At 27.5% G+C, this 12,958-nt stretch overlaps 1 protein-coding gene across 3 annotated transcripts in view; it reads left to right on the top strand.

Annotated features, from left to right (window-relative positions):
• The first annotated feature begins 11,721 nt into the window (after positions 1–11,721).
• Positions 11,722–12,958, top strand: part of LOC117929249 (flowering time control protein FY) — a 41,337-nt gene continuing 40,100 nt past the window's right edge. For 2 of the 3 annotated variants that reach the window (XR_004653716.1, XM_034849520.1), the window contains exon 1: positions 11,722–12,151. Coding sequence is in view for 2 of the 3 variants with exons in the window: in XM_034849520.1 (XP_034705411.1) it covers positions 11,866–12,151 (286 nt within the window). In the remaining variant the exon portion in view is untranslated. The remainder of the gene's footprint in view (positions 12,152–12,958) is intronic. The other variant, XM_034849519.1, reaches the window with a different exon arrangement.

Below are 12,958 nucleotides of genomic sequence, written 5' to 3'. Positions count from 1 at the left end.
TAAATTTGAGATATGTTTTTTTTTTTTTTTTTACAATATTTTGAGAAAGAATTGAACATATGGTGATGTTGTAAAAACTCTTGTATTCTAATTTTTGGAAGAGTAAGCCAATAAAACTATTTTTCATATTTAAATTTTTAAATAAATTTTTGTTTTTAAAACCAATTGATATCTATTTTTAAAAATCGTTTTTTAATAACTATTTTTAAAAAGTGAAACAAACCCTTAAGACATATTTAGCAATAGTTTTCTAGAATAATTTTCTATTGATAAAAAAAATAATATAGGAAAACACGTTTAATAATAAAAATATAAAGTTTTTTCAAAAAACATCTTTTAATTGTTTTCACTTATTTTAATATATATATATATATATAAACATGTAAAATGATTAAAAATAAAATACTAGACATTAAAATTATTTTAAAATATATTTAAAAATATTGTTTTACAAATTTATTTTTTTTTTTTTTTAATAACCAATATATTTAGGTACTTGTGACATGAGTTATATATCCCTTTTTTTTTTTTTTGAAAAATCTTAGTATAATTATTGAAAGTTTGACATTACTTAAAAAGTCCAAAGACCACGTAAAAATACAAAGATAATTTTTACGGAAAAATCTTAGTGTAATTTTTATAATTTACTTTTTTAAAAAAAAATTATATAATTTTACGGAAAGGTTCTAAAGTTGTCATGTCACGACCCAATTGATAATGTTCAGATCCATGATTGGTATTATATGGGCCCTGTGGTGTTGGTTGGTTGGCTGTCCATCTCTTATATTATTCAAACAGGCCAAGCAATCTATGGCTTTTTATCATAACCAGCCATCTAGGTAGTGGGGTGTATTATTTTCTATTGATATTTGATTCCCAACTCCTTGTATAGGTGTACCAATAGCTGGTTGGATGCTGACATTTTATTGTTAGGGAATATTAAGACAGACTTTCAAGTAATTAAATGAAGCAAAATTATCAACAATGATTAATAATTAAAGAAACGGTTAATTTCATTGACCTCCCCTCGGGTTTTGGCTAAATACATATAACTCTCGTTGATTTAAAATTTCATCAAATATCTCCCTTATCTTTCTTATTTGATATTTTAACTCACCTTTTCTCTAACTCAAAATAAAAGAGGTATTTATCAAATTTTTAAACCAATGGATACTAGTTGTATTTAGTTAAACTTTCGAGAGAGACGAGTCAAATTAACCCTTAAAGAAAGAATTATTTTATGGTTAAAAACAAAACTTAATTAATTTAATTCTGAATTAACTCTAAAAAATAGTATTATTAGTCCAATATTTCATAATTGGTATAAACCTAAGAGTCATGAGTTTGAACTACAACAGAATTATGTTAGAAGAGGGGTTGTTGGGATACAATAATGTTGCTCTTAAGTTTGGGGTAAGTCACCTAAATGACGGTAGTTAAGAGACTTCAAATTTCCTTTTAAGACATCAATTAGTTTTCAAATAAAATGACAAAAATCTAATTTAATAAATATAATAGTTTTTATATTCAAATAGATAAATAGATATCAGCTGATCAAAGTCTTGATTCTACTAATATAATAACATTAGATGCAAATAAACATAAGTTATCTATTAGTTTAGTTTTTTTTTTTTGTCAATTATTAAACTATTGAAGGTAGGGAATTGTCAATCATTTAACTATTTAAGCCAGAGATAGTAATGAGAGGGTTTTTTTCAAATACTGACCCCACTCTACCATGGTCCCACAGCTTTCTTCTAGAAGAAGATATTTAGCTTTCTTCTAGGGGAAGATATTTACTTGTTAGTCGTTGGTAGCTCAATAAGGTCTCTATCTTAATGGAAAGAGGAAAAAGGTTTAGATAAAATATCTAAAAATATAAATTTATTATGAAGATAAATATATGGCTATCTAAAGTGAGGATCAAGAATGGCCCACACAATCCCAAGAAGGAGAAAAGAAGTACATGTGAAAAAATATTTGACAAGAGTATTATAAGAAGTGAGAAATTGGGCATTTATTATGAAGAGTTGAATACAACTTGGTTTTGTATGTTAGCTTCTAGCTTTTGTTTTCTACAAGGACCACAAAAAGTGAAAAAATGAGGTGTGTCATTTTCTATTCCTTAATATTAATAATAATAAAAATAATAATAACTATTAACAAATTTGAGTAACTACAATTCCTAAGAAAAGTTGTATTATTTTTTAAATTAGACTTTTTTTTTCTTTCTAAATTTTAACTTTTAGTAAATTTTACCACAATTTCATTAGCATTTTCTCTATTTATTAAATCTTTTTTTTATTTTACCAAAATTTCAATTTTAGGTTCATAGTTATAATTTCACTTCTAGAGTTCATTTGGTATATAAAGCACTTTTAACTTAAAAAATGTTTTCTAAAAACATAAATATTTTACAAAATTTAGAAAAATATTTTTGAAATTTTAAAAAAATACTTATAATATTAAAAAATTATTTATAGAGTTTTTTTGATAAACACTTTATGATTGATTCTCTTAAAAACACTTCCTATACAAATGTTTCTATTAAAAATATTGTGCATAGAAATACTGTGACATGCACCCTTAATTATCTCATGATTAAAGGAAAACAAATCATAATATATTCATGAAAATTTTCCTTAAATTATGATAAATAATATTTCTCTCTTTAAGCTTTCATTGTACTATTTATAATAATGATCATAAATGTGGAGCAACAACTTCTCCTAAAAACTCAAATATTTAATTAATCATTAAATAAATAAATAAATAATAAAAATTGAAAAAAAAAAAAAAAAAAACCACACCGACAACATTCATTGGATATTGACCAATTCAACTAAGGTTATCCATAAGATAAATGACTTTGAAGGAATCCAAAAGGTTAGGTAAAAAGTCAATTTCAAATTCTTAATTACAATATCCACTCTATTACATTATAACTAGTATCTACCATTATAAATGTCCACTTCATTATTTCTTTATTTTTCTCTCTTTTCCATTGGTCATTTTCTTATAATAATATCTTCTATTACCATTTTTTTTTTTTACATTATGATATTTTGTGGTAAATTCAAAAATTAATTTACTTATTGAATGTATTAGATTAATTAGATGGTATTTTAGATTTTGGGTTTGGGTACACAAATTTAATATCAAACATCCTTGGAGAATGTTCCAAAAATTATTGTTTTTAAGGGATATTTTCAAGTGGGGTTGTCCAAAACATATTCATAAATTTTGTCATCTTCCTTGAGTCTAATGCTTTTTTATATTTCTTTTTTTTTTTTTTTTGGAAAAAATTTATTCTTTTTCCTTGCACATCTTTTATCCCATTGTGTCGATCTTATTGAATTATTAAAAAAAAAATAGTAACAAGGACAACACACACCCTTATACAAAATTTTTCATGTCATTCCATGTGAGTCCCATGTGAATGATGCCAAGAAGGAGCCTTCTTATCAATTTATTTTTCTTTAAAAGAAAGACACATAATATAAATATTCCTAATATATATTAAAAAAATCAACTTAAAAAATATTTTCTTTTTTTTTCCATCTCAAATGTATCTTCATGATACACCAAAAGATCCTATCAATCAAATTATATCATATATATATATATATATATATATATATATAATTTAAGTTTCATTACTTTAAGTTCAAATTTCATTTACTTTATACTTAAGTCTATATTCCTATTATATATTAAAAATGCTAACTCAAAAAATATTTTATTTTCCTTTTCCCGTTTTATTTTCCTTTTCCCGTCTCAAATGTATTTTAATGATATACCAAAAGGTCCCATCAATCATACTATGTGGGATTTCATTATTTTATATTTGAGTCTATATCTTGTTTCTATTTATTTTTACTTTTATCTTACTTTTTTTATAACTAAGGCTTTATATATATATATATTTGTCAATATCTTTAACAAACCAAATTTTATGGTACAGTAGATAAGGATTTAAAGTTGGGCATTCGATTTAGTAGATTAATCAAGTGGAGCCCCTACAAGGAATTTTTTCTACTTTTCAGTGCTGCTGATCAGGCTGCTCTTGGACTTATTTTAAAGGTTATGGGATTAGTGATAAGGACCACATGGCCGGTCACAGCTCTCCCACTTGATTCCTGGGGCCAAGTTTACAAAAATACACACACAAAAGAATATTGAATGTGAAGTGTTTTTAGTGACGTTTCGTCCAATAATAGAGGCCTTCGTGTCTCTTCCGATCAGGTGGATTGCCAACCTTACACTCTTCTCTTGTTATCATTTTGTGTATTGGAGGGCATGTCTCCATTATTTAAATCCTTTCTCTATTTGCCCATCTTTTCACTAAAAGTAGTTGATGAGCAGTTGGGAAGACTTGGGATTTTATCAAAAGCTGGAAACAAATACCAGTTATAGTCTTCGAACCCATCATTTTCTTCACCTATATGCAGATCTTCAAATGGGTTTTCCTAGAAATGGGTCTCTGCCACTGGGTTCTACTCCTTTCAGTGTCTGGATTTGTTCACCAGAAGGTTGATTAGCTGACTGATCCTCAACAGGCTCCTCGGATTTGGCTTTGTCTCTTGTCCTAGCCGTCTTCTCCACCCACAGAGGCTTCTTCTCATCAAGCGGGCTTCTGAATGATGGTGATGCCATTTAGAATGAGTTTCTGGGTGTCCAGTGTGGTCTGGATGGCTCTCACATTCTGGGTTTCTTCATGCATGATTGTAGCCACTGAGGTGGCCAGTTCTCTCAGAACCCAACCCTTCTACATGCCTTACTATTGATCATGGCACCGCCCATTCAAATTTGAGGTTTGTTTCTACTACTTGTATGAATGTTTTGGGAGATTGGGTTTTTGATAGGAGTGGATTTGTTTGAATAACTGTCGAAGGACAACGAGTAAACACTCTTGACTCCCAATCTCAGATTTTGCCTTGTACAAATCCTCTGTAAGTGAAGTATAAATTGCCTTGTAGCATATATAGAGTAATTAATTGAGGTGTTTTTGCTAGCTACAATTATCAGCTTCATATGGTATCAGAGCACTAGCCTTCTTTCTCATTTCTCTTTCTTCTATCTTTATTGATCATGTGGGAAGAGGTGTCTGACAGCCCTCCAAGCAGAACTGTTATTTCAACCACCTCTCCCACCGCTACTAATCTCATCTCCTCCAGTTGCCCCTCCAACTCACTATTTGGCACAATTAATCAAGACTTTAATCTCTACAACTACCCCCTCTTAAGAAGTTGGGAACAAACTTGCCAAACCCAATGATGATAGATTCAGAATCAGAGTCTTGCAGCTCAAAGATCATCTCTCCCGTATCATGAGAGGAACCAAATGTGTGGCAGTTAGCCTCTTTTCACACCCTTTTCGTTGATATTCGCAGAAACACAGTTGAAACACCTTTTTAAGCTCATATTCAAACGTGAAATGATTTTCTTTAAAAAAGTCCACTAGAAGCAGAACAAATAAAAATGGCAGGGGATGTTTGCTAATTGTTTTCAAAAACAATTTTGAAAAATAGTGTTTGATAACAATTTTTTAAGACTATTATCTTATTTTTGTATAATAAAAGTTTGTTTGGAAACTTAAAATGTTTTTTTTACCTATTTTTAATATTTTAAAATATGTTTTCAAAATATTTTTTATATCTAATGTTTAATTTTTAATCATTCTATATATTTGAATAATTATTTTTTAAAATAATAAAAAATAATTAAAAATGTTATCTGAAAACATCCTGATTTTTTCTTTTTAAGAAGAGAAATAAAAAAAAAAAAAATTTTATTGTCAAACAATATTTTCTGTATTTTTGTTCTGAAAAACAAAAAATTGTTTTAAAAAACAATTTTCAAATAGGCTTTTAGAGACTAATAACGTATTTGATAGTATATTTTTATTTTAAATGTTTTTAATGGAAGTCTCCTCTAAAAGTATTTTTGGGAGAATCAATCATCAAGTGTTTTTTTTATCAAAAACCATTATTGGTGATTTTTTTAAATATTTTTTAAATTTTTTCAAACACTTAATTTTTCTTCCAAGCGATATTTTATACTAGAAGTGTTCTTAAGACCATATTTTATACTAGAAGTGTTCTTAAGACCACCATCAAATAAACTCTAAGAATTATTTGACAATATTTTTATTTTAAATGCTTTTAATGGTACTATTTTCTTTAAAAATATTTTTAAAAAGATCACTTATCAAATGCTTTTCCACAAAACACCATATATATTTTTAAAATTTTTTAAAAGTGCTTTCTAAATTTTGTCAAACTTTTTATTTTTCTTCAAAAATACTTTTTATATTAAAAGTGTTTTCTCCAAAAGCACGATGAAACAAACTCTAAGAGAGCGATAGTTTAAAAAGGCTAATTTCATTACTTCTCCTGATATTTTGGCTAAAATAAACCTAGTCACTATTGATTAGAAATTTTATCAAATATCTTTCATATTCTTTTCGGATGTTATTTTCACTCATTTTCTCTCTTGTTCAAAATTAAATAAAAAAATTGATAAAATTTTAAATCCGTAAAGACTAGATGTATTTAGTCAAATATAAGAGATAATTGAAATCGACCCTAATTTAAAAGTGGTGTAATCATGACAACTACCCTTAAGAATATTTGAACCTCTTTCAAGCCTTGAAAATGAATACAAAATTTGATGTCTTACTTAAAAAATGGGACTTGGGAACTTAGAGCTCATTTGTTAATGCTTTTTAAAAGTGTTTCTATCCTTAAAAACACTTAAAAATGTTTTTAACCTAAAAAATAGGTATTTGATAATATTTTAAAAAATATTTTTAAAAATTTAAAAAAATACTTGAAGTGTTTTTTAGGGAAACACTTGGGAGGTGTTTTTAAAAAAAAAACACTTAAAAAATTTTCAAATATTTCTAAAATACTAAGAGTGTTTCCGCTACCCTTCTTTCCTTTTCAGCTACCCTTCTTTCCTTTTCACTCTCTTCAAAATTTTTTGAAAAATTTTCACCAATAATTGGAGAACGAATATCTAGAAAATAATTTTGAGATTTTGTAGAATCTCGTTAGAAATCACTACAAGCTTATCATGCGATAAGCTCAATGACATCAATTTTTAATTTCTTGTGTACTCTACATTGTTTCTATTTTCATAATCATAAAAATAATTTTTTAAGTTTTTTTTTCTAACAATACGAATATTTATATATTTTTTGTAATAAAAGTTTTTTATTTATTATAATATATATATATATATTTGTAATGAGCATCTTTTTAATAATTTATTAATATTAAAAACGTTTTTGAACTTATGCAACATATTGTTAAAAACACTATTAAAATTACTTTTTCATATTATCATAAAAGTACTTCTGACAGAAGTGTTATAAAATATAACACTTCCAATAAAAAATACTTCTAGCAGAAGTGCTGCCATTTCGCCTGTAGCCACTTAACATGTCATTGATAGTAGCATTGAAAGGTATAAAGAGTGCCTTATTGCCAAAGGCTTCCATCATCAATTAGGCTGGATTTTCAAGCCACAATCAATCAATCTAATGATGAAACCCAAGAATACCCAATTAATTATTCCTCTTATAGTCTATAAAATAGTTCGTCCCAAGGTATCAATAATGCATTCTTGCAAGGCATCTAATCAAATGATCCAAAACATCTCCGTCCTGTCATGAAAGCCATATATGCCCATCACCAAGCACTGTGGGCTTGGTACCAAGAATCGAGCCACGTTCTTCTCGACTCCAAAGACAAGACGCCTCCATTATTCATGGACAAAGCCAGAGACCTGGCAATCAATCTCTTCATTTACATATGACATCTAAGAACAAGAGCTAATCCAATGGATTGCAACGCTTCCTTAATCCTCTTACTAGTAAGTTTTAACTTCAAAGATCTTTACACTCTTTTTTACTTTCTTGGAATTTTAAGGTTATATTTAGAAAATGTTTTTAAAAACAATTTTGCAAAACCGTTTTAAATGTTTTGTAGAATTGAGAACTTGAAATATTTTTAACTTGTTTTCTATATTTTTAAATATGTTTTAAAAATAACTTTTATTATAGTGTTTTATTTTTATTATTTTTCATATTTGTATAATTATTTTTAAAAATAAGTGAAAATAATTAAAAACAATTCAAAAATATTCTCTCTCAATTGTATAAATATTATCCGCTTTAAACCTAAGTACCTAAATAAGCTCTAACGACTTTGAAACATATATATAAAGTTAAGAGAAGTTTATATTTATATAGTTTCAAGAATCTTCTCGGGGAGAAAAATTTAAAGACTATATAAGTATGAACTCTTCTTTAACTTTGTAGAAATATTTTAAAGTTGTAACCTAAAACGTACAATATCTAGAATAATATTTTTTTTTGCACTTCTATAATGACCTATTTTAAAGTCAACTCTTTTAACATAATAAGGAAAGGATTGTGATTAGTAATATTTAATATTTAATAATTTAAGATAATTTTAAGTTAAATTATACTTGACTCAGTAAATTAATTCATCAAATTTACTTTCAATCTTAGGGTGTAATATTAAGTTATTCTATCAACAATACTTAACACATTTGAAACAATTTTGTATTTTTAGCTTTTGCAAGAAGGTAAAATAGAATCAATATCAAAATTTTTAAAGGATAATATTGATATTATAAAAGTTTTATTAAATATAAAAAGTACTTAAGTAAACGCCAAAATAAAACTTCTATAAAAAATAACATTTTTCTATTAAATTCCTTTTAAGCCTTAAACTCTTTAAACAAAATTAGTCATACAAACATAAAAAAATTTATTGACTTAAATTAACAAGGCTTAACTTCTTAAAAAGTTCTTAACTTCTTAAATTAACATAAAAATTCTTTCAAAGGTCTTAACTTCTTAAAAATCAACACAAACAAGGCTTTAATTTACCTAGTAATTTAAATTAAGTCATTAAACCAATAATATTTTATTAAACTTAAAGGAGCTAAATACACTTTACCCCCTCAATCTTTAACATCTTTTACACTTTATCCTCTTATATTCAAAACCCGATACTTTCTTCCCGAACTAGTTAAAAACCAATATTTTATTCCCAATTACAAACTCTTAATAAAATTATAAAAGGGATTCATTCAGTCAAATGGGTTGATACTCATGAGGAAAAGGAGACAAGCTGCTTAGTCAAAATATATGAGCAATATAGTAAAATTGTTGCATGTTTTCCAATAATTATAGAAGCATTAATGTTGCAAACAACCAAAATGTTTTAAAATTTTAATAAAATTTAGCTGTTATTATTTTAAAATTTAATTTGGTATAAAGTTAAATATGAATTTATTATTATAAAATTTCTACTCTTAAATCTTGAAGTTTGTTTTCATAATTTCTCCTTCATTACACAATTCAAATTTTCATAAATATTTGATCCTAGAAATGTTAAAAAAAAAAAAAAAAAAAATCCCATCAAATTACTAAGTTTTCTTCAAACCTTTTGGTAATGTCTCTTAATGGTAAATTATCTCTAATGAAAATTTTAAAAATAATTATTTTCCAAATTGAAAACGTTAGCGTAATAAGGAAATTTCTAATTTATGAAAAACTTGTGAGCATTTTATCCCATTAAGAAAGATTTAATTCTTCAAGGATTCTCAAAAATATTTTTAAAGAAAATATTTGTAATCCTTAAGAATCAAAATTAATTAGGAAGAAAATTAAGATTTTGGTAAACAAAATTTGAATGGCTAGAATAGAAGGAGCACTTGAAGTGACTTAAAGCGCTCAAGCCTTCGAGAGTGTTGGAAGGACATTGGAAGCTACTTAAAGCCTAAAGGGGGCATTGGAAGAGTGCTCTAGCCTTTGAATGTTGGAAAGAGCAGTGGGAGGGCATTGAAAGGTTGCTCAAGTGTAGTCATTACATCTTCAAATATGAGAACCTTCCTCCGGCTTTTCCAACCTTAATTTTTTCTACCAAAAGACTTACCTTTGAAGGTTGGTTTCTCACCATGAACATTCATGAATGCTTCAAACTTTCAATCTCTTCTCTTGGGTCACCATAAATGGATAAATATATGATTTTTATAAAGAATGGAAAACCCTAGGCTCCTCCAAAATAGAGATTACAATCCATCTATGAACAACAACTGATTTTGACTATTGAAATATAAGAATCCTATGTTTCAAACCATAAAGCTTACAACCTAAGATAGAGAATCAAAATATTAGACATCAAATCCATTCATATTCATGAAATAAAGAAAACATCATGCATTCATCCCTTAGAACCGATAGGATGAATGAAATAACCCTACAAAATAGAGTTAGCACAACTTAGAATAATTATAACAATGATACAAAATAGGGTTTTGTTGGGAATCCCTAGATCTCTTCATTCCCAGCCTTGAATAGTGGGGGTACATGCAGAACTATCTCTAGTGCTCTTTGGATTTAAGCATAGTGGAAAACATGACAATAGAAACCATCAATAACCCTAAATCTAAATATTAGATATCATACCTGAATATTCCCAAATCAATTCTAGTCAATGAAGAAAGTGTCAATTCGTAGAAGATATCATGAACACAAGGTTTTTCACTCATTGACTTCTTAAATCCAAACACTGAGATGGTGGAGATCTCACAAAGGCTAGGGTTCTCCCTCTCTAAGTAAACATGAAGTAAAACTAAAGCCCTAATTTGTAAGAAAGGAATTTAGAGGCTTTCTATGAACTTAAGTGACTTAAGTCCACCTTAGACTTGAGTCACTTAATCTAACTTAAAAAAAAAAAATTCTAATTATTTATTTATAAAAAATAATATTCTTTTTTATTAAAGTTAGGTAATACATTATTTAACTATATATGTTATATAATATTTTATTTATTTTTCTATTGCAATCTTTTACTCTAATTTATTTTCCTTGATTTTGTTATTAGATAATACTAAAAAGAAAATACTATATTTATTATTGAAAAATTTGAAGAAAATAAATTAGAAAAAATAAAAGAAAAAAAAATGGTGAATAAAACTTTCTTAATTGATATTGTTGAAAATTTTGAGACAAATAAAATTAAATTATTAATAAAAACAATTTCCCAAAAATAACAAGAAAATAATTTTCAAATTTGTAATTTTAACATTAAAATTTTTTAACACTTAAGTTTCAGCACAATCAGGAACTGAAGTGTGTCACTAATAATAACAAATTTATTATTTAGAAGCAATTTTTTTTTTCAAATATTAAATTATTGATGTTTTAGGGATTTGTTAGACTTTCCATGGTAAATTTTGAGTAAAACAATTTATTTGAAATGATTATAAGTAGAAAATTAAAATTTTAGATGATTGTGAAAAATAAATTTTTAATAGTAAAAAAATTTATTATTCAAATGAGAAAAAAAATCATTTTTAAAATTTTAAATTATTAATATTTTAAGAATTTGATTTCTAGAATGATGAGGATGACAAAATTAAAAATTTATATAATTATAAATAAATAAAAATATATTAAAATAATAGTTTAAAAATTTTGTTAGGTAGTGATTTTAGGAAATATTTTTAATTTTTTTAATATTTAAAAAATTAAAAATTTTAAGTATTAGAAAAATTAAAAATATTTTGTTTTTATTTTTAATTTTATGAAAATAAAAAAATAAGCACCGTTTATCTTTATGTTGTCCAATTTCTTAATTATTATCACTTTCATTGTAATCGATTATGACAGCAAAAACACTGCACACTATTAGGGTTTATGCTCTGATGCCTTCTTTCCCACTTTTTTTCCTTAGGGGTTAGGGTTAGGGTTAGGGTTTTGGATTTCTCATCCTCGATCTTCTGCATATCTACATCTTCGCTGCTTTGACCTCTTTTGGAAACAATGATGTACGGTGATCCTCAACAGCAGATGCAGCAGCAGCAGCAGCAGCAGCAGATGCATCAGCAACAGCAGATGCATCAGCAACAGCAGATGCACCAGCAACAGCAGATGCAGCAGCAGCAGCAAGGCGGAGACTTTCACAGGGGCCCACTGCCCCCACCACCGTCTCAACCACAACCACCGCAATCGCAACTGCCACCTCCTCCGCCGATGATGCGCCAGCCCTCGGCTTCATCCACCAATCTCGCCCCCGAGTATCACCATCCATCCGCTCCTCCTTATGACGGTATGGTTTTTCACATTGTTCATGTTTCTGCTGTTTTCTTTGTTCGGTTTGCTGAGAATGTCGAGGAAATTGGTAGAAAAATTGCACTTTGGGTGTTCCATTTTTATCTCTACTTTCCGCGGTGTAAAGAAAATTTTGAATTGTACTCGAATTTTTGACAAAATATGAATGACATATGTGTCTGATATTCCGAATTATTTTGGATAATTATGGACTGAGAACACTGCTTTCTTAATTTTCCCCCTCTTTCTCTGGATATCTATTTCTTTTATTACTTTTAATTTCCTGGTGTTATTTTCTTGAATGACTCCTGAATCAAGATTTGTTCTGCAGCAGGTGAGTTCCGAATCTAAATTTGTGACTGAGCTATCCTAGTGGTTGTATTAGACAATGAGTCAAAGTAGCTTTTGTTTTCTTAGGCATTTTGATATTCTTCGTGGGGAAACAAAAATTTTCAAATTATTCCCTCTTGATTTTTTTAAGGCGAACCAGAAAAGATGGAATATATATTGTCGGCTTCAGTAATTTGTAATAGGCCAAATTACTCTGAACGATTGAATGAAAAGACATGTTTTATGAACTTAAACTACATCACTTTTTCTACTTCCAAACTCACTTCAGAATTTGTCTGTTTTTCTCCATAGATTTTCCATAATTTTCATCTAAGTGTTTGTCTTATTTTTCATAATAATTTCCAGAAATCAGTCCTCTGCTGAATTATTGTGAATCCTGAATTACTTACTGTGCTTCAAAGTGCATATCCTTGTGGAGTTGAGCAAGTGTGGTCTTTGTTCTTGCTTCTTACAA

Source organism: Vitis riparia, chromosome 13 (genome assembly GCF_004353265.1).
Source record: "Vitis riparia cultivar Riparia Gloire de Montpellier isolate 1030 chromosome 13, EGFV_Vit.rip_1.0, whole genome shotgun sequence".
NCBI classification, from domain to species: domain Eukaryota; kingdom Viridiplantae; phylum Streptophyta; class Magnoliopsida; order Vitales; family Vitaceae; genus Vitis; species Vitis riparia.
This window is presented reverse-complemented; position numbering and strand designations above follow the sequence as displayed.